At 39.2% G+C, this 22073-nt stretch overlaps 1 protein-coding gene and 2 pseudogenes across 1 annotated transcript; 2 read left to right on the top strand and 1 right to left on the bottom strand.

The window, feature by feature from the left end:
• Nucleotides 1-744: 744 nt before the first annotated feature.
• On the top strand, nt 745-3325 carry LOC149099548 (uncharacterized; annotated as a pseudogene).
• Nucleotides 3326-17960: 14635 nt separating this feature from the next.
• Nucleotides 17961-20175, bottom strand: LOC149099547 (uncharacterized; annotated as a pseudogene).
• A 964-nt stretch (nt 20176-21139) lies between these two features.
• Nucleotides 21140-21694, top strand: LOC149099546 (uncharacterized). Its single transcript, XM_089276864.1, has one exon. It carries the CDS (start codon nt 21140-21142, stop codon nt 21692-21694), a length of 555 nt encoding a protein of 184 aa, XP_089132990.1.
• The last annotated feature ends 379 nt before the right edge of the window (nt 21695-22073 follow it).

Here is a 22073-nt window from a genome sequence, read left to right as displayed (position 1 = left end):
AGATCTTAGGCTTGCAAGGTGCAGACTCTATTGCTTGTTCTTCAAATATCTCCATGTAGACGATGAATAACAACAACCTTTTCCTCAACAATTACTAATAATTAATAATTAATCATAGATACAATTAAGAAATAAGCAGTGCAGAAAGATTTCTGAGATAAGTAATTTAAATCAAAAATGTTGTTGGTATGTCTAACTCTCAATTGCACTTTGGCCTGGGTTTGCTTGCAGAAAGTAGATAGATGGCTTTTATGGTACCGTGATGTTGAGAAGTGGAAGTAAAGGATTCCATTTCTTAGAAACTGCATCGAGGTAGTTGGACTCTATGCGAAACTGCAATTTTATCTAATTGCTTCTTTTCCGACCAAAATTTTAATTTTATCATGAATAATTATTGTAGAGTTTGATAGAAATAGCGAGAATGGCAGCAAATCTATCGTCAATATTAGACTGAAATGAAATACTTCTTTTAAATTAAATGTTGTGTAAGGAGTTCTGTTACATTTATGGTTTGAACAGTCCTTCCAGTTGCACAGGGTTCGCACAGTCTTGAAAAGTCCTTGAATTTTAGAGGGAGTCCTTGAAAAGTCCTTGAATTCCATACATCCTTGAAAAGTCCTTAAATTCATTGATAAGGTCTTGAAAAGGCCTTGAATTTTCTCCAACATAAAATCTTTAGGGGTCGAAGAAAGTTTTTTGTTTAGATCAGAGTATTTTTTCATTTTTTTGTCGCAAGAGTAACCTAGACACAAAAGCAAAACCGAAATGTGAGCCAAACTGCGATTAACTGCGAGCCGAAACCAAATTGACCAGCGGTTGTGTGTATGGCTTGTCATGCTCATGCACATGTCACATGGAGCTTGTAATTGCGGAGTTTTTCAAAACGTTCTGTTGTTGGAGGGTATTTGCTGAAAAAATGCCTGGAAAGTGTACATTTAACCCCAAATGGTTAACTAAGGAAGAATATAAATGGGTCAGACAAGTAAAAGACGATTTGCGGAAAGCATTGTGCATAGTGTGCAACAAAACTATCGCTTTAACAACGATGGGCGAGAGTGCACTATGTTCGCACATGGCAGGAAGTAAACATCAGACATCTGTAAAGTCGAATGCAACAACAAGTCCTGTGAAGCCATACTTAGCGAAAGAAGTTTGTGAGGTTCAGAGCAGGATTTCCGCAGCAACTGTGAATCAGGAAAAGGTTGATACTGGTACTCTTGACAAAGATGCACCGATGAACATTCCACCGCCTCCAGCCACAAATGTTGCACCATCCTCTGGGAGGTCAGTTTCTCAGTTTTTTAGCAGAAACGATGTACTGAAGTCTGAGGTATTGTGGACTTTGAAAACCATTTCGAGTCACTGTTCTTATAATTCCTATGAAAACATTGAGAAAATTGTTTGTGTTATGTTTCCTGATAGCCAAATAGCTGCAAAATTTACTTGCGGATCAAGAAAAACATCCTACCTATGTGTTTTTGGTTTAGCCGAATACTTAAAGGAAATGTTGATGAAAGCTGTAAAAGGATATTTCACGATTCTCTTTGATGAGAGCTTAAATAAGAAGAGTCAATCGAAGCAAATGGACATTCACGTTCGTTATTGGGAGGGTGACAAAGTTGTCACACGTTACTTTGGCTCACAGTTTTTGGGTCATGCAACTGCCAATGATATGGTCAAGCATTTTGAGGACAGTGTGGTGAACAGTGGACTTCCTATTTGCAACCTGGTACAAATCAGCATGGATGGACCTAATGTTAATTGGAAGTTCTTTACAAATATGAAGAAGAAACTATCTGATGATTTTGATACAATTTTGATAAACATAGGATCATGTGGACTCCACATTGTGCACAATAGCTTTAAAACTGGAGCAACTGCAGCAGAGTGGAAAGTGGAAGCATTGCTGTCAAGCCTTTATTATCTTTTTAAAGATTCACCTGCAAGGCGGGAAGATTTCTTACAGATTTCTGGCAGCACCAGGTTGCCCCTCAAGTTTGTGAATCACAGATGGCTGGAGAATGAGACTGTTTGTGAAAGAGCTCTAGAACTGTGGGAGGACATACTCAAGTATGTGAGAGCTGCTGAATCCAAGCAAATCACAAAACCAGGGAACAAATCATATGAAACAATTGTTGAAGCTACCAAGGACAAACTAATCAGAGCTAAATTGCAATTTTTCAAGTGTGTAGCAGGGCAAATTCAACCATTTTTGGTTACATTTCAAAGTGACAAACCCCTAACACCCTTCCTTTCTAGTGAACTGTGCAACCTCCTAAGATCATTAATGCGAAGGTTTATGAAGAAAGAAGTTTTGTCAGAAGCTACAACTGCTGATAAGCTTGTCAAACTTGACGTCACCGATAAACAAATCCATGTAAACTACAAAAAGATTGACATTGGTTTCTTAACTGAAAAGGTACTAAAAGACTCTGTTGGAGCAAGTGAAAAGCAAGTTTTGGAATTCAGATTGCAGTGCAAGACCTTTCTGATAGAACTTCTACAGAAGCTTTTGACCAAATGTCCTGCTTCATATTCCTTGGTGAGAAATTTGAGTGCTTTGAACCCCAGAGAGATGGCTTCTGATGCAGACCAGTCCATATCCAGGTTTAAAAGGGTTGTATCCCAACTTGTGAATGTCAGAAGGATCAAAGAAAGTGACTGTGATGCCATAATCCAGGAGTACACTAGTTTTCTGGACAACATACCAGCCTTTGGATCTGAGAAGTTTTTGAACTTCAAATTTAGTACTGACAGGTTAGATGAGCTGTTCAGCACTTATATGAATACCGAGTCTTACCAGAAGTTGTTTAAAGTAGTACAGCTCCTTTTAGTCCTGTCTCATGGTCAAGCTTCAGTAGAGAGAGGTTTCTCAGTGAATAAGGAGCTTGAAATTGAGAATCTAGCAAATCAATCACTCATGGCTCAACGCCTTGTGTGTGATCATTTAAATGCTGTTGGTGGCGTCTTGAATGTACCTCTTACCCAGCCTTTACTCACCTCATGCGCAGGAGCAAGAAAACGTTATGAAAGGTACCTGGACCAACAATGACAGAACAAGAAATCTGAAGAAGGAAGTCAGAAGCGGAAGTCTTTGTTGGATGAAATTGAGGAACTTAAAGAGAAAAAGAGGAGAATGAATGAGGACATTGACTCTTTAATTAAGTCGGCAGATAATTTGTCTGAGAAGGCTGAATCGACCAGAGATATATCTTTTGTGACACAGTCAAATTCTCTAAGAAAAACGTCCAAAGAGAAGGCAGAGGAACTAAAGAACCTAGAGAAGAAGATGGAGGAGAAACTTCAGGCATTAAAATCCTGTTAATTGAAAGGTGCATGTTATTTACATTATTTAACCTGTAACATTACACTATTTACATTTATTGGTGGGTCCTTGAAAAATAAATTCGGTCCTTGAAAAGTCCTTGAAAAATGGTTGCAATTTTCTGTATGAACCCTGGTTGGAATTGTTGGAGTCGGTCAATTCCCTGTTCAGCACTCCATTCCTGCCTACCTAGTCATTTTCTCTATTCTTATCTATTGGATATTGTATACAGATTTTTAAGTTAGATTTTTCAAATTTTGAAAAATAAATGCCAGCACCTTTCTTCAGGTAGGTCAGTATTTAAAAAACCTTCCCAATGAGGTAGCATTGAGTTTTTGGTTGTTTGGTTTTGTTTTGTGGATGAAAAAACAGACACCTAGTCATGGAAACTGTAAAAATTTTGACCTGTATATGTTTCATATTAAGGGGGTTTTTGTGCGGTCTTGTTCTGCAGGCTTGTCATAATGCAGCGTAGGATATAGGAAAGGAAGCAAGGAACATATTCACCGCATGCTGAGGTCAAAATAATTGGACTGCATGCCTGAAACGGCAAATCATGAATACAGGTTTTTGGAACAATTTTATTCTCTTTTGAAACAGCAATTCTAATATAGGCCAGGGCAGTTGTTCTGGAGGTGCCAGCAGAAAAATCTGAAGCATTCTACACAGTCCACTTCATTCATTTTCAAAATCATATTAATCTTTTAGAAAGGTGCACCATGCATGATATTGTTCTACTAATTTGCAGATGCTATTCAAGAAGCAACAGTGGAAACGCGCTTTGATTGTAATCAGTTGAATGGAATTTATTGTAATTTGATTTTCCCGATTTTTTAGTTTTTTTATGTTTATAGTTTTATGTTTATAGTTTTATGATCAATATTGTATATTTCTTAGTTTTAATTTCTTTGTATTATGCTAGGGTAGTGGATTACCTGTGAACTAGCTAATTAAGCTGAGCATAAACCCCACGTTAAATAAAGTATCTTATCATATCGTAACTCAATGAAATGTAAGTGGTCGCTAGTTAATGTCAAATCTGTCTCTACAAGCGCACCCTGCCGGGGATTACATGCTAGATCAAAGTTCAAGTTTAAGAATTTTCGAGAATTTTAGGTGTCTCTGAACCCTAAGTACAGAATTTTTTTTAAACTTTCCCAAAAGGTACATCTTATCATGCTGATTGCAAATTTGGTAATATCTAAGTGTTGTTTTCGAATTATAAGCCCCTAAAGCCATAATTAAGGGTGTTTTTAGCAGGTCATACTGTTGCTATGGTAACCTTTTTTGTCACAAAAATGACAGCAACGTGTTGACCAACGATTGGGCCAACAACTAAGAAGCACAAACCATTCATAGATCTTTCCATGCTTTCTCCAACAGAAGGTAAAATCTTAACTATATATTAATGCTGTACGTTGGTAATGAACACCTGTTGCCAAGAAATGATCACAAATATGCTGATTTGGACAAAATTTGTTAACTTCATCTAATGTAACAGTAACCAAGTACAAGGACAAACGGAAGTACTAAATGTAAGTAGTCAGACTAGCAAATTACCCTTGGCCTGAAATACTTATATAGGTGAACCTGAATGGGATTTCATCTAACTTTCACAAGTAACAAGTCACGGAAGCACAACATCCCTTACAATACCTCCAAAAGAAAAAAAAGACTATTTAGCTGGATCTTGTTTCTTTTCTAGTGCTTACATTTAACTGTTGTTAAAAGGAATGCTTACAAAACATGGATTTTGCTGACATTCTCATTGCTTGAAGAAAATTTTTAATGACGTCCCAGCAGAATCAACAGCAATGGATATTGGATTACCTTTGTGACCATTTGAAACAGGTAAGGTAGGTGTAGTCTGTGTTACTCAATAACTGATCCACCTAGATTAGCTCAATGATACCAGCAGATCCGTTTTACATCATTTACATCAATTTCTAAATTCAGCTAAAATGAAGTGTGCGTGTGTACGTTTGTGTGTGTAAACCTTTTATATGCATATAACTGGATTACCAGCTTGTAGTTACTGAACAGAGACCTTCTGACCTACTTACTATTCGATAACCATTGGTCTGAACTTTGTTCAATGGACTGATCTATTGCATTAATTAATTTACTTATTTAATGATAGATATTTTTACATATCTATTTATCTTTATTTATTTATCTATTTATTTATGTATTTAAATGTTTCCTGAATGGTTTGGTAATTTACGAGAACGAAAATCAGTACAATTCCGTGGGGCAATGACACAAGACGAGTGGAGCAAAAGCTTGGATGCACTTGTCATTCAGCAGAATTAGGGATAAAATACGTGACACCTTAGTCATCAATCTTCCCAGTTACCTCGACAATCGAATTCTGTATGGTCACCTAAAGGATGATTTAACACAACTTTGTGAACAAGTTATTTCTTACTCCCAATTTTGCCGTATCCTGAACTTGGACTTTCCAGATGTGCTTATCCCAAAGGTGAGCTAGAGCCAAACCCAACCGCTCTTGATCAGTAAAAGGGACGATAATATAGTTAATGCCCCGGGTGGGGACTCCCCTGTGAAATGGTCAGTGATAATGATTGCCCTCTCACTCAGGGGTGTAAATCACGGATTTTGCACTCACTTAAGGTGTCAAGGACCAAAATCCACTATTTTTAAGTCATCATCAGGGCTGCACTCAAAGAAACAAAATGCTGTACAGTATTCAATGACAAAGTTCATACCTTCATTAAATCATTTTAGCTAATACTTGTCAGTCCATTTTTGAGTGGTCTTTATTAGCAGTCAAATTAGCGAGCCAAATGCACATTGGTTTCCTTTCAAGGCTTAATCTCAAATTCTATATGGTCAGTCAGTTCTTTTCCTTTTCACTGACATATTTTTGTTGTTGATGTTTTTTTGGCAGGTAAAGAAGCTCATGAAATGTGACATCTGTACTTTCCTGAAAGAAGAAAAACAGAAGACCATGGACAAGACTCAGAGAAAGTACCTTGATAACCTATATAAGTACCACAATGATCTACAGAAGTACTATTTCTAGCCTTATCATCAGAATTTGTAAATTAAAAATGTGTGGAATATGATTTCACAGGCTCTTGGTTAATTGTAGAACTTTTCAATGTATATGTTTGCTTAACAGGGAAGAAAGAGAAAAGTACTATTGTCATAGAGGGAAAGCTAAAGATGGATCATTATTGACGGAATGGATCAAAACAAGCTTCTTGTTCCTGCACTACTCAATCAAGCCAAGTCTTAGGCAAGTGCCTGGAGATTGAAAACGCATTTAACAGGTCTCATGTACCACTTTGTATTGTTGTTGAAATTCAGTATTCTATATGACTCATGACATTGATAGATGACCTAAATGGATGGATGGATTGCCTATTGTTTACCTCAAAAACCTTTTAAAGAACAGTGCTTATCAGAGTAAATGTTATTTTCAGGTCTTTTTCTGGGATTGGATATTTTAATCTGGAGGTTAGCTTAATAATGACCTTTATCTACAGTTTATAAAGTAATTTGCAAGGTTTTATACAATTTAACGGCACTTATAATAACTGTTTTTTTTTGCAGGTGTCATCAACCATGGTAGGAAGGTACTTGGGTTTATTGACGTTCACCAGTGGGAACACGATTTAAACTTTACCATCAACATTTTTATTTGAACATTGTCCCATATGGAATACATTCCAGATGTTCTCTACATACAGATGGATAACTGCTGGCGAAGATACAAAAATCAATTTGTCATCATCTTCCTTCCAGTCTTGATAAAGTACAAAGTGTTTAAAGGTAATCAAGTAACACGGTTATTGCAAATTTAGATTCTCACTGTAGTGAGCCATTTCAAAGGATATATCTGGTTTTTGCATCAAACAGTAAAATATTTTACCACTGAAACCTTGTAAATGTTAATATCAATGTTCAGCATGAAATGTATGCTTATGCAAGCACCGCATTCTTGCATAGGGTCCTGTTCATAACAATCTTACTGAGTATATGATCTCCGTTAAGCTTATGCAATGTGTATCCTTCCTTCTTTGGAGGTGAAAATCAACTTCCTCGTGCCTGGCCACACCCATGAAGATATTGACCAGCTTTTCAGTTGCATTGCTGGGGACATTGCAAGGAACAAGATCAGGATATTGATTGATATATTTGGAATCAAATGAAACTCTTATTAACATAACTGTAAGGCCGCAGCCAAGGAAAACATTTTTTAAAATTTTTGCTAATATGATTATTGCTTCTAATGCACATGAGATCGCTTTCTTATGCTGCTTACTTTATTGAGATCTTTTCGCTATCTTTGTCCCCCTACCGGTGATTCACGAGAAAGTACTTATTACAGAGAATCTTTCATCTTTTATTTTGGTTATTCAAGTTTTTACCACGCTATGACAATTATTTAAATTTTAGAATTGATGACAGCGGCGAGCCAGGCGGCGTCGACAAAATCTGGATCGGACCAGACCGGATCACGGATCAGATCACGGACCGGATCACGGATCGGATCACGGATCGGATCACGAATCGGATCACGAATCGGATCACGGATCGGATCACGGATCGCATCAAGGAAAAAAATCCAAAATTTTGTTGAGCAAATTGCACTAGAGTGAATACCGTGAGCAGAACGTTTTATTTAATTCAGTTGTGATATTCCTTTATTCTTTTATAATATCAAGCCAACTGGGAGCTGGTCACAGATCAATTTTTTTCAGGCTGTTGGGTTTTGATTGCGATGATCAATCATGTCTTCATATCTTTCTCCGCAGTTCAGATAAATGATATTTCGTGTAATCACTTGCATCAAAGGTAAACTGTCATAAAACGAGTCAGTATGGTAATAATAGGACGAACGTATGAATAGAAACACAAAAACTAAAAACACTAAAAAATTAAACACCTGATGATTTCAAACAATTTCCGTTTTTGAGACAAGTCTATACTTTTACAAGATGTGAGTTTGGAATACGATATTTCGCACTGGAAGAAAACGAAACAAACCATTTGTATTTCAAGGAAATATAGCTGTTTTTCAAAAAATTCTAGGAATAACATCGATAGTGTGAACGATAACGCAACCCGAGAATAAACAACATTTTAGGAGTTACGTCACGATTTTTAGAGTTATTTTTAGGGTTGTAAAGAGCTGCCTTTAAATAGAATAAAACCTTAAAATGATCGTGTTCTAGGATAGAAAACACTCAAGAGGCAAGAACAAATCAAAACGGAATGAGGATCGTTAAGGATGGCAAAGGTTAACGGGGATTGTAAATGACGAACTTGAAAAACTAGGCTAGTTTTTTCAAGATTTGCAAATCGTGACTTAGCTCCTTCAAAGCAAGTCATGTCCTTAAGCTTTCGTACGTAAGTTTTCTCATTAACTGTATTGTGTGTAACGCCAACTGTAACGCTCACATCTGACACGAAAATGTAGTCGAGAATTAGCCACTGAAAACAATTTCAAAAACGAGAATGGGAGGTTCACGCAAGCTTCGAGCCAACTAACGTTCAAATATAACTACATCTGCCTGTTCATTACAATTTAAATTCGTCGTAAATTAGGCGCTTATGTGGCTTTTTAAATGACCTCTTGTCATTCTCTGTAATTAACATGTCATTGCGTCAAATTCGGGATTCTTATTTTCATTTAACATATTTTAGTTTTCCACTTTTATTTTTTATTTATTATTATCTTATAAACGGTTTGATTTTTGTTTTTGATTTCTTTTTCTTTAAAACTTTGTTTTTTTTCCGTGATCCGATCCGTGATCCGATCCGTGATCCGGTCCGTGATCCGATCCGTGATCCGATCTGGTCCGATTCAGGTTTTGTCGACGCCGCGAGCCAGGGGTACACACCTTCCTCCATATGTGGAGTTTGTTGACGTCATTTATGATGTCCGTTCATGGTTAGGTGCCGCAGAAACAGAATTGCACAATATTAGCAACCTCCACTTCTTTGTGTTGAAGGAAAATTGTGATGGAGATGTTTTGAAATACAAAAATTGGCTTCCATGCCACATTAAACTATTGGCACCCAAAGTTGATTTACTACTCTTGGCTTGGATCTCTTTGCAGATTGGTGCTCTGGTTTAGATGATCACGTTGTTTACTCCTGCATCTAATGGCACCATGGACAGTCTTTTTAGCAATCTATTTTGAAATCTTAATATTTTCAACGTGTCTTGTTGACCTTTACATTGTAAATACAAAGCCTACTATGCAGATAATGTTGTGCAGAAGCATGTTTATTTAATATTTTATTTTTCCACATCTTCATTGTATTTTGACAGGCACATTCTGGCAAGCCTACATTTTAATGAGAATATTCATAGAGAAACACAGCTATCAAAAGAAGGGAAGGAGTATACACGGGTAACATACCCTAAATTTAAACTGGGAGAAGTGGTTCGAGAGGTGGCATGCCCTCCCACTTATGGTAAGTTTTTAAAACCTGAAACTACTTTTTTCTGTGCTCCTCAATCACATACTACATGTAACTCAGTTCAGTTGATGATGATGATGATAAAATTCACAATTTTAAAATGCTTTTCCCTTTACACTTGTAAGTCTCCATGTTTGCAACATTCAGGAAATTGTATTGGCACATTTCTTCTATTCAGGTTACATCAACACAATGAAAAAACTCAATGCCAAGATCAGCACTAAATTAAATACTGGAAAGATACACTGCAAAGGCATGTGAGCCACTTAATAGTCAATTTCCAGAAAGACATAGCAAAAAAGAAGCTCTTGAGTGCTACAATAGAAGAAAGCAAATGAAGAAAACATCATTATTTCCATCTGGTTACGTTTCTTTGATTAAGGACTGATCTATACTAGGAAAATAATGTAGAATTTGCTATAGCCCCCCCCCCCCCCCCCTGCGATAGCCAGATCATGACAGACTTTATATAATTTCATTTTATTGCAGTATATTGTGTAACCGCTTCCAGTAAAGTTTGCAAATATTTTCCCATTTGATTGACGTTACCATGATTGATGCATTAAGTGCTTACCGAACATAGCCCACATTCAGTTCAAGCTAAGGCCCCTGCTGTTCAAGATTGTAAAACAAGTTAGAATGAAATTCTCATAGGAAAATCAAGACCTGCAAACGTTGGTAAGCTACAATCTACTGATGTTGATATTTACATTGTTACGTAAATTGGTGATTCTAGTGAGAACTATAACTTAGATTTCAAACGTTCTCAAGGCTCTCTATTAGCATGAGCACATGGCATAATCATTGTGATTACTTTCTAAGTTAAAAATGCAACGATATTTAGTGATTTCTCGATGTAATTATTTCAGTTGACCACTTTGCTTTGTTTCGTATGAAAAAGGCCTGAGGCCACAAGATTAGGATTAAAGACAATAAAGGAAAGATTGTTCTCTGAAACTGGCTTGGTGTTCTAAGGAGTTTCGACTGCGCGTGCAAACAATCTGGGAGAACGAGATTTCAATTCTGACTTAAGAAACTGTTACAGTCAACAACAAGGGTTAAACGAACACTAAGAAATCAAATTGAAAGAAAATTCCAAAGACTAGAGTTATGAACTGAAATTAGACAATGGAACCTGATAAAGCAGAAAACATTGAAGAACCACGTGCTTATGAAAGCCCCAAAGAAAATAGCAATGTGGAAACAGAAGAATTCGAAGAACGATGGGAACGTCGCAACAGAAACCACACCGAAAAGGGTTTACAATTCAACTTAGAAATTGGTACAAAGAAAAGGGAAAGAGCAGTAAAAACGTCCAATCCCGCATAGACGCCATCTATGAATGCTTAAGAGAGCCATCGGATCTGGTTAAACTTAAAGCCTGCAAAAACGGCTTAGAAGCTGAGTTGAACTGCAAAGCCGTACATGAAAACGTGACTCATCTGCTAATTAGATTAAAACTCGCGGAAAGAGAACAAAAGATTCAAGACGAATACGTCGAATTGAATACCGTAGCTTTAGAATGTTTAGCGGATTTCAAAGTGAGAATAAAGGACCAAGAAATAGAAAGAGTCAAACTCTCCTCGCAAAGATCACTATGCTCCAGGAAATCTTCTTTGTCCATTCGATCGTCCTCAACCTCCTCCTCGAAGTGCACAGCAATAGAAACTGCGAAACTTAAGGCGAAATTAGATATGCTAAAAAGGTATCAAGACATTGACAGACGGCAAGACGAATTAAAACTCCAAGGGAAAGAGCTAGAGCGTTTAAATGAGCAAGAAGAATTACACGGAGAACTATCCTTGGCCGAAGCAATTCAGAAAATACTCCAAGAATCCGAATTAAATGACACTATTGCTCTACAAGAAGCAACAAACAGAACAAATTCTCTCGGTGAAACAGAAAAACAAAGGATGCTAAGCACTTCCGGCCCTAATCTCCAGCAAATAGAGGCGAATTCCCATGTTCCTGACGAAATTAAAGGACATGACAAAATCAACGATCCCATTGTTCCCACTACAACGCCATCCCAGGCAGCAGATTTGAATGAAAGAATCACAAGTACAGGTGCGAGAACATCGCTCAACTTCCCCTCGTGACTAGACGTAAACACACCGGCCTTTGTTCTGCAAGATATCGACCAATCAGCAACGAGGACCAAATCTGAGCGATACAATCCTCAACTTTGGCATATTCAAGAAGAGAACACCAAAATTCAGAAAACACAAGTTGAACTGCTGCGAAGAATGACTGTTGCAGTTCCAAAGCCTCCAGTATTCGAGGGAAACATCCTAGAATACCCGAAATGGGAAAATGCCTTTCATGCCCTGATAGAAGACCAAGTTGTTAAGCCTAATTACAAGCTTTATTATCTTGGCGAGTACACGTGTGGAGCAGCACAAAAGACGATCAGCAGTCTGTTAGGACTGTGGAGAGAAGACATATACCAGAGAGCTAGAAAAACGCTGAAAGAACGTTTTGGAGACCCCTTTAGAATCTATGAAGCCTACATGGACAAACTGAAAAACTGGTCACCGTGCATCACCAGCACAGAGCTACAGGAATTCAGCGATTTCCCTGTCATGACACAAGAGACCATGAAGTCCATCAAGTACTTAAAGGAACTCGAGAGTTACTCCACAATTTGAGAGCTTGCGGCTCCCTTACCCGCCTACTACAGTAACAAGTGGAGAGCAAGTGCGAAGAAAGTAGAGGCAAGGTGTGGTGAATACTCCTTTGCAAATTTCCTTGAGTTTACACAAGAGCATCCCTTGATGCAAACCATCCTGTGTTTTCACACAATGCTCTGACCTCAACAAGAAAAGAGTTAGAGAAAGAAAGAAACCCCTCTATCGAAAGGATCAGACGAAGCCACGATAGAAGAGATAGGAAGAGGCGACATGGCACCACCCTAGCTACTTCAGGCAGCGAAGCGTCATGTAAGACTCCCACAGATACGAGTTTGTGTACGTTGTGTAAAGGCCAACACTTGCTTATCGCACGCAAGAACTTCTTAGGAAGGTCAGTCAAAGAAAGACAAGAACTTTGCATCTCCAAAGGAATATGTTTTTCGTGTCTAAGTCAAGGTCACATGGCACGACACTGTAAGCAGAAAACCCAGTGCGAGTTGCGTAAGAAGCCACACACAACTGTCCTCCATCGTTTCCCACCAGAAGTCAAAAGGGAAGAAAACACGCAGGAAACTGTCAGAGCTATGAACAATTGCATAAACTGTGGTGAGACTATGACCTTGATGATCCTCCCAGTATGGATTCACCGCAAGAGTGACCCAGATCGTCGAGTAAAGGTATACACCGTGCTAGATGATCAGAGCGATACCTGCTTTGTTACAAATGACGTAATGACCAGCCTTGGATTAACTGGTATTGCAATTAAGCTAGAGCTGGGCACCATGCATGCCATAGAGAAAATTGACAAGGAAAGAATTGATGGTTTGGTCGTATCACCCTTTGACGGTGAAGTCGACATACCTCTCCCAAAGGCATACACCAGAAGACACATACCAGGCCTACACAGACAGATTCCTTGTCCTGAAACTGCACACAAGTATGGGCACCTAGAGAGAATTGCAGACGAAATCCCGCCATACGAAGAGCACTTAAGCATTGGCTTATTAATTGGAAACAACTGCGTTCGTGCCTTAAAGCCAAGATACATAGTCCCTGGAAAGTCAAACAACCCCTATGCTGTACGCACAACATTGGTTTGGGGCGTGATAGGAGCTAGAAGCCACGGAGAACATGAGGATGATGCTGGGGAGACAGCCGAATGCCATCGTATTGCCACAAGAGAGATACTGAGCCAAGAAGAATCGACTAGCAAGTTCCTCCCCTTGAAGAGCTGTAAAGAGATAATGATTCCTTCGACCATCAAGAGAATGTTCGAGCAGGACTTTTCCGAGAATCAAGAAACTAACTCAGCAATGTCTCAGGAGGATTTGAAGTTTATGAAAATAACTGCAGGCGGTATTTATAAAGCAGACAAAGGACACTATCAAGTTCCCTTACTGCTTCACGACGAAAACTTTATGGCAGACGTACAGTATCCTGTGGGACAAGGAGCTCAGGCTCAAGCTGCTCTACCGGTTGCCCAAGGAATTCAGCCAGCTGACAAACTAGCAGCTCATGGAGCTCAAGCGGTCGGTGGTCAAGTAGCTCAAGTAGTTCAACAATTTGTCGGACAGGTGGCTTTACCTGCTGCTGAACACGTGGCTCAGAAAATTCAACCAGCTGCAGCACAAGTACCTCAACAAGCTGTGGGACAAGCTCAACACGGAGAGCTCGAGGTAGAATATGTTCACTTCTGTCCCTTATGTGTGTTTCTTATAAATTGCGAACAGGGACAAGGGCAGCAACCCTTTATTTGTCTTTCTTTTTTGCCTGTTTTCGGTTTTCCCGCTCATTCATTGCTCATGTTTTAGTCAGTTTGTTTGTTGTTGTTAAGCTTATATCGCCAGTTCTAGTGTATTTCGGGTCTTGGTGGGTTTTCTATGGGTGGCTATATGTTGTTAACGTGGGTGGCGTGCATATTTTTTTTTAATCTCGTGGATACAGGGAATGTTTCATTAATTTATTTGATGTCATGGTCATCAAATCTGGTAGTGAGGAGGAATATACTCAACTCAACCAACTATTAGAGAACATTTACACATACAGAAAAGACCTACAGGAAGTTAAGACCAAAGAAAAAGAAAACAAGAAGCAGAAAGAAAAAGAGGATCAACAGAAAGGTCTGGAAATGTGGGCAGCAGCACTCACAGGAATGGCCGGTAAGCTATTGTAGATACTAATTGTATGTTACTTTCTCACCTCTGTATATGCCTTTTCTTGTTAATCCATAAATAAAAGCAACATTTTGGGATGTGCACACCACATACTAAGTCATCAGTTACATCACAACAAACCATTGCAACAATTATTATTAGAAACAGTAGCATTGGATAATACACTTTCTGAAATTTGACTAGCTTAGCAGTCAGGATATCGGCCACTATACTATGCTCAGCAGCTGTGCTCATCTAAAATCCTGTCCTTAATTTGAATTGCTTTCAAATAACATATTTTCTCAATTGTTTTAGAGAGGAAGCATGATGGCAACTCCAGTAATGATGACATCAGTGGTAGCAGCTCAGACAAGGATGCTGATGATAGTTCCAGTGTCAGCACCAGCACCAGGACCAGCAAAGCGAAGAAAGGTGAGATAAATGGCAGTCACTGACTAGTAGTAAACCTCCATAACTTTCCTTTCACCACTTGACTATTTTCTTGATTTATATTCTCATTTGGAAAATGACCATATTTGCTTATCCGTTCCTGTAAGGAAATCCTGTAAGGAAAAATAACAACCTTTAATCAAGTACACTTCATCATTGATGAGGACCAAAGCTACAATCTTGGACAGAATAAAAAGCAACAATTAACCCCCTCCCCCCCAAAGCAATGATGAAGGCACGAAGGAGCAAAAACATGGGTACATGTGTACCCTAAGTTAAGGCATTACACAAGGGGTATTTTCGGCAACATAGAGAATATATAACAATAAATTATTATGCGACTTTTGGAAATAGCAGAGGAGGTGAGAAAGAACATTGTCATCACCAAGAAATATCTTAGAACATGCCAGGGAAAAAAAGAATACCCGAGGAAACAAAAGCTACAATTAGAGTGCTTAAAAGTACAACATATCTCATGCTAGACGAAATTGCTCTATGATGTAGAATTTCCAAAACAAGCGTTCAACACATAGCAAGTGTAAAAGACAAAGTGCCAGAGAACCGTAGGCGGTTTGGTGGAAGGAAGAAAAAACTCACTCCAGAACAAGAGGTATTAATTCTTAGAAGTATACTAGAACTGAGGGACAAAGAGTGCTCATTTTCCTCATGATGGCTGATGGAGCATACAGGAATTTGTCATCTCACTGACCGAACTGTTAGGTGTTTACTAAATAGAAATGGTTACTTCTTCCTCCAGGCATGCAAAAAGGGGCTAATGAGTCAGACGGACAAAGACCTGAGAGTGGAGTTTGCCCGAAAAATGCAAGCAGAATACTCCCCGAGTGTTTGGACATACTCTGTTGCTTTCTATTTGGGTGGTGTCTCATTTGTGTACAAGACTAACCCGCTGGACCAAGCTTGCGCCCCGGAAGGAAGAGTATGGAGGAAAAGATCTGAAGGCCTGACACAAGGGTGTTTGGCAAAAGGCAGTAAATCCAGAATGGGGGAAAAGTGGCCAAGTTCATAGTAGCAATAAGTCAGGGCAAAGGAGTGCTAGTTTGTGAAAGATACGAGAAAATGGATGGAAACTATTTCGCATCTTTTATTGACCAGCATTTCAACACTATGTTTGAACGATCATGCAAAGGATTGAGTCGACTTTGGCTGCAAGACGGTGATCCTTCACGAAACAGCAAAGCAGCCCGTGAGGCTATGGTTTGTTGCCATTGTGAACTTTTAAAAATCCTGCCGTGAAGTCCAGATTTGAATCCGATAGAGAACATATTTCACATTGTCACAAGGAAGTTGGCAAAAGATGCACTTGAAAGAGGCATAACATGAGTTAAAAGAACAGTTTTGTGAAAGGGTACAAAGAACAATCCATGGTATTTCACAGCAACTGATAGATAGGACTATACAGTCTATGAGTGTGTGTGTGGCTGGCATAATATGGAATAGTGGCAAAAGACTGAAATATTGAATCTTAAGATGTGTAGGGTACTTGAATTATGTTTAAATTACATTTGGACGTTTTTGTGACTGTTACGATATATTCCACACGATTTAAGCTTGTTTGTGACGATTTTTTAACGATTTATCACGGTTTCAGGCTAATTTAGATAAAATATGAATGAATGTTTGTTACTTATTTTTTTAAAGTCGAAATTGTTGAAAATTGTTTAAAATCACTGTTAATTGTTTGGAAATCGTGTCAATGCACAAATTTGTAAACAAAACTTGTTTTCAATTTTCAAACACAAAAATATCTTTAGAACAGAAATAAAATATTAACAAACAAACATCGCCAATGAAACATTTGTTTTCCTTAAAACAGCGCAGTTCACTGTGCCTCTGCATTGCTGGCGCTTGAGCGTAGCGCGCAAAACCTATGACAGGTGAAATGCCACGAGCAACAAGAGTTCATCTATCACACTCGTCTAGTTCCTTTGGTTTTTTTTCTTTTTTTTTCTGTTCATTTTATCTTATTTAGGGAAATTTGTTCTCTTAAACAGTTTGCTCAAGCCAAATTTATTTTTTATTGTTCCTTTTCTCTTTTATTATTGCGACTTTTCATAAAGAAGTGGTGTAAGGTAGTTTACCTTTGACTTGACAACTTAACAATTACTTTATTTCATTCAATATTCTAATCTATATGAATGTCTTTTACAATTCAATAGTAAAATTGCTTTTCTACTGATAACTTACATTGTGAAATTGACCAATGAATACACAAATGGCAAGCGATTACTTTCTGACTAGTTCATCGAAAAAACTGATTGATTCATTTATCGCCGTAGAATGAATTCAGCAAAACATCTAGCACATGGTTGAATGGACAATTGTTCGTTCTGCGGAATCCGCCTCTGAAACTGAAAAGCCTTCCATCGTACTGCCATCATTTGTCTCCATCTGGTGGATGACCCCTCCCTTGACGTATACAAAATCATGCTTTGTGGTGCAAAAAACTGGGGTGTCATTGTGAAATTCCAGATCTTTAGAAAAGTGTTATTTTGGAGCCGGGAGATGCACTGGCTGGCCCTTAAGCATCAATAGTAAATCATCCCACTGGATAATCTGTGTATTCCCTTTGAAGTCGTTTAAGAAAATGACCTCTGACTTTTCTGCCCCTACCCAGGCGAATGTGGATGTGGCAGGATTAGTGAAAGACTTGTAAACAATGTTTAACAGATTAAGTAAAAATGTCTTGCCTGAATTGGCAGGGCCCTTGATTAAAATGCTGCAAAATTTTCCAGTCCCCTGTTCTAGGAGATTTTTCACAGCCTCTGTAAAAACTTCAATTGGCATGTGGTTCCAAATAAGTAGCTGTTGAGCGCATTCCGCCCACCGGCCGTAACACTCAGTCGTGCAAGGGTCTTGCAGACATTTTTCCAAGATCTGAAGTCTTGTTAGCTTACTTCTTTGTAGCAGGCATATAAAGGGGAGGGGGTGGGGGAGGAGGAAGAGAATTTGGGGAAGGGAACACCTGCTACAAAAGCCACTTCTTTTGCATCTCCGCCTACTGTTTTACGGTAATCAGATTAACAGAGCTGTCAGTTCAATGACCAATCAGAATAAGGCGAGCGCCTTTCTGCATGAATGACTTTACATGGGAAGGTGTGAAAAAGTATTCATAGCAGCGAGCATTGTGAGAAAATCTTCAGGCCGTGTAATGTCATAAACTCCCACAAAGGTTTGTAAAAGAGAAAGAAAACCAAAGATAGACATTCAAAAAAACAGCAGCTGCAGATTTTGTGAAGTAACCTTTACTTCTGGAGGAGGATGAGCTTCATTTGAAAATCTGTTTTTGCCAGCGGGCAGAGAAGAAAGTGTCAGGTCGATTTTAGCCGAGTGTTGCGGCTCAATTGGGTTTCCACTAACGAGAGATGAAAACTTTTCAGAGCAGGTCTGTAGATCTTGTGGTCGCAAAATAAGAAATGCAGCTGAACTGTAGTTTTAATGAGCAAGCTGTATGCAGCACAAGAGTTGATGAAGATTTAAATCACCAGAATCGTTGCTTTACCATTCAGTTCAGAGTCCTTGGCGCGAACAAACATTTGATATATGAGGCTTTTGTCGTATCCTGTGGACAACCCCGCTAATACATCTTTTCCATCTAGAGGAGATTTTACTGCAACTTCTTACTCTGGTTTTAACTTGAATTCACTACGAGCCACAACGTTCAAATCAGCCAAGGCTCTCACTAGCAAATCCACTTCGGCCACCATTTTGGTTGTTTTTGCATTACTTCACAAACCCGTCCTATTGTCCAATTAACCAATCAAAATGTTGTGGCTGCCGACGACCGCAGGAATGAACCAATAGGGATCTTTATAGCAGGCCTTCCTTTTCCCCTCCCCCCTCCCACTCCATTTTTTTTCCCAAATTCTCTTCCTCCTCCCCCACCCCCTCCCCTTTATACACCTGCTAAGCAGGCTACCCAGGGCATTGAAATGCATTCCTCTACAACTCTGTTTCCTCTGTTCATTACGAACTCTGCTAGATCAGTCTTCCCCTCAGCCTTTTAGGTGCTCGCAAGTGCAAGTAGTTCAGTTCAGTTTTGGATTTGCTTTTCAAGTATATGTTTGACACTTCATAGCAACTTAAGTGTCTCGATCGCTTTCGCTTTACTGATGTGTTACTGACGTTTCTCCCTGTCATCCAAAACCGGCCATCTTCATTTCTTTCTTTACTTCCTTCGCTTTCTCTGCCACTTGTGGTATCTGATGCTGAATCATAAAAATCCGCGGTCGGTTGTCATCGCTTTGCCCGCACTTGACTTGCGGCCATATTTCTAGGTGGACCTGAGTTGCCTAAATCTGGATGGCCAGCAGACTGGATGAAATCTTCATCTTCTTTGGTGGTGTACAACCATGCCAAATAGTAGTTGGTGGGCCGGTAAGAAAAGTGAACATAAACATTCCACTCGTTCTTTAAATATTCCCATACTGACAGCAACCTCTTGATCTTGTTTAGTTTAATGACCATGTGATAATACTTCCCTTGCGTTTTATGGTTTTCCTGGCTACAAGTCCATTGAATTACTTTTGATTTTGTTCCCTCGCAATTCAAAACCGCCTCACAAAATGCCATCTGCCAACCACTGTCTGTCCAGGAAAATGCTGAGATCAGCTTGGCTGTAGGTTATTAAGTACACGCTTCTCACTTTGGCTGGCTGCAGTTCATTATCGGAACTTTTGGACTGTGAACTACTACATACATACTTCTTCGACTAGTAGAAGAGAAATATGGAACCATTATGCTACTTTTAATTTCCCATGTAATAATTCCAAAAGCATTCTTCAAACAGAACAGAAAGCCGACTAAGTTAAGGTATGAAAGTGAAGTATGATCATCGCAGTAAATTTTCCAATTTAAGCAACTGGAAAGAAGAAGCCTGAAAAAAATCAGGGCTTCAATGGGATTCGAACCCGTGACCTCCGCGATACCGGTGCGATGCTCTACCAATGCTCGCACCGGTATCGCGGAGGTCACGGGTTCGAATCCCGTTGAAGCCCTGATTTTTTTCAGGCTTCTTCTTTCCAGTTGCTTAAATTGGAAAATTTACTGCGATGATCATACTTCACTTTCATCTACTACTGCAGTTCAAATATGAATTATTTCATATATACTTCACATTAAGGTATGAACTTGACAATTTCACTCTGAATATCGCACGCATTTATGCATCTTTTGTTTTAAGTATGTAAAATGCTTAAAATAGCACTTGACTGTCATAGAAATCACTTTTTTCAATCTCTACTGGGTATGCCTTCATCGTAAGGTTTGCATTCTGATATAAGTGTGCAACTGCTACAATAGTCCCTCCATTACCATAAATAACACACCTAGTCACGCCAGCATGAATTTCGGAGAATCTTGGACAGAATAAAAAGAAACAGTTAACCCCCTTCCCCCCAAAGCAATGATGAAGGCATGAAGGAGCAAAACCGTGCCATTTTGGCATCATTGAAAAGGGGGGAGGGGTTGTTGAAAGCTGGACTTTCTAGACTAGCCGTTTTGTACTAGAGATCGGACGTGACATTGCGTGACAAATTGAACATTCTAGATAAGTCATTTTGTATTGTTTTGTAACCCGGATGTGACATTGCACGAATTGTTGTACCCCCCTGTAGGGGTTGTAGAAATATGTGCTCGAAGAATAAATATGGAGTCCAAACATGGTGACCTGCGATGTGTTTAATCACTAGCCTCGAGTGTTGTTTCCTTTCGTTGTCACCAACGCCAATTGAAATGAAGACGAAACAAATTGATCAGCTGAACAGAGCTCACACTGGGTTGAGAGGCTGGATGAAAAGGGATTTTGACGCTGTTAGAAACATGATTGAGTCTGACTCGCCTGAAATTGCTTGAGTGGAAGAAAAACTTGATTCAATTGTTACGAGATTGCAGAAAGCAAAGGATCTGCAGATGGAAATCGAAAAGCTCTTGGACGATGACTCTCAAGTAGGAGATGAAGTGGACGCCCAAGGACCATGGTTCGATATGGTAAGAGAACAAATTCATGATGTGAAATTATGGTTAAAAAACAGCCAAAAGCAAAATACAAGTGAGAAGCCTGAACCCATTGCACCATCCCAAAACATACCTCAAGTGCGCCTAAAATGAAGTTGGCAAAAACCAACCTTAGGAAATTCTCAGGCGATGTGTTGGACTGGCCAGAATTTTGGGACATTTCCAGAGTAGCAATACATGATAACATTGAAATACCTACTGTGCAGAAGTTTGTTTACTTAAAGTCCCTGCTATATGACGAAGCCGCAGCATACATTGCAAACATCAAAACTGAAGAGGCAAACTATGAAGTTGCTGTACAACACCTGACATCACGCTATGGCAAGGATGAAGTGCAAAAAACTTGCCTAATGACTAAACTAACAGAAATGAAAGCACTTGAACAATCCAATAAAGCTATGAGAGATGCATTGGATGAGCTTTGTGCAACTGTGCGAGCGCTTGAAGTACAAGGAGTTACCACCGAACAATATGGAACCCTTTTGATGCCTTTGATTGAATCAAAACTTCCCAAGGATTGGAGATTGGTGTGGGCCCGAGAAAAAGCTGGCTTATCAAAGGAGGATGTAACATTCTTGAAGCTGTTGAAATTTTTGGAACAGGAACTGGAAATTGAGAGAGTGCTGACCAGACTGTTGAGATAGAACAGCCATCTAAACACCACCAGTCTATCAAAAAGGAAAAACTTTTGTTGCCAACTGCATCTGGTTTAATGGCTAAATCTGTAACCTGTACCTTCTGCAGGGGTCCACATAGTCCTACACATTGCTCTGTACCTATGTCGGTTGATGATCGCTTCAAGAAAGTGAAGGAAATAAGGGCTTGCTTTTGTTGTGCTCGAAGTGGACACCGGATGACTACATGCAGGTTTCGAAAACCATGCCCATGTGGACGAGGATCCCATATCCCTCAGCTATGCAAGACTGGCGGAGTGAAAATTCCAGAAGTTCAAAACCCCACTCCAAGTGCGGGTAGCCCACCAAACCACCCAAGTTAGAATCCTGCTGCCCCTCCTTATACACC

Source organism: Orbicella faveolata, unplaced genomic scaffold (assembly GCF_042242905.1).
Source record: "Orbicella faveolata isolate gen_17 unplaced genomic scaffold, um_ofav_v1 contig_46, whole genome shotgun sequence".
Classification (NCBI taxonomy): domain Eukaryota; kingdom Metazoa; phylum Cnidaria; class Anthozoa; order Scleractinia; family Merulinidae; genus Orbicella; species Orbicella faveolata.
The sequence above is the reverse complement of the archived record's forward strand: the minus strand, read 5'-3'. Positions and strand labels throughout refer to the sequence as shown.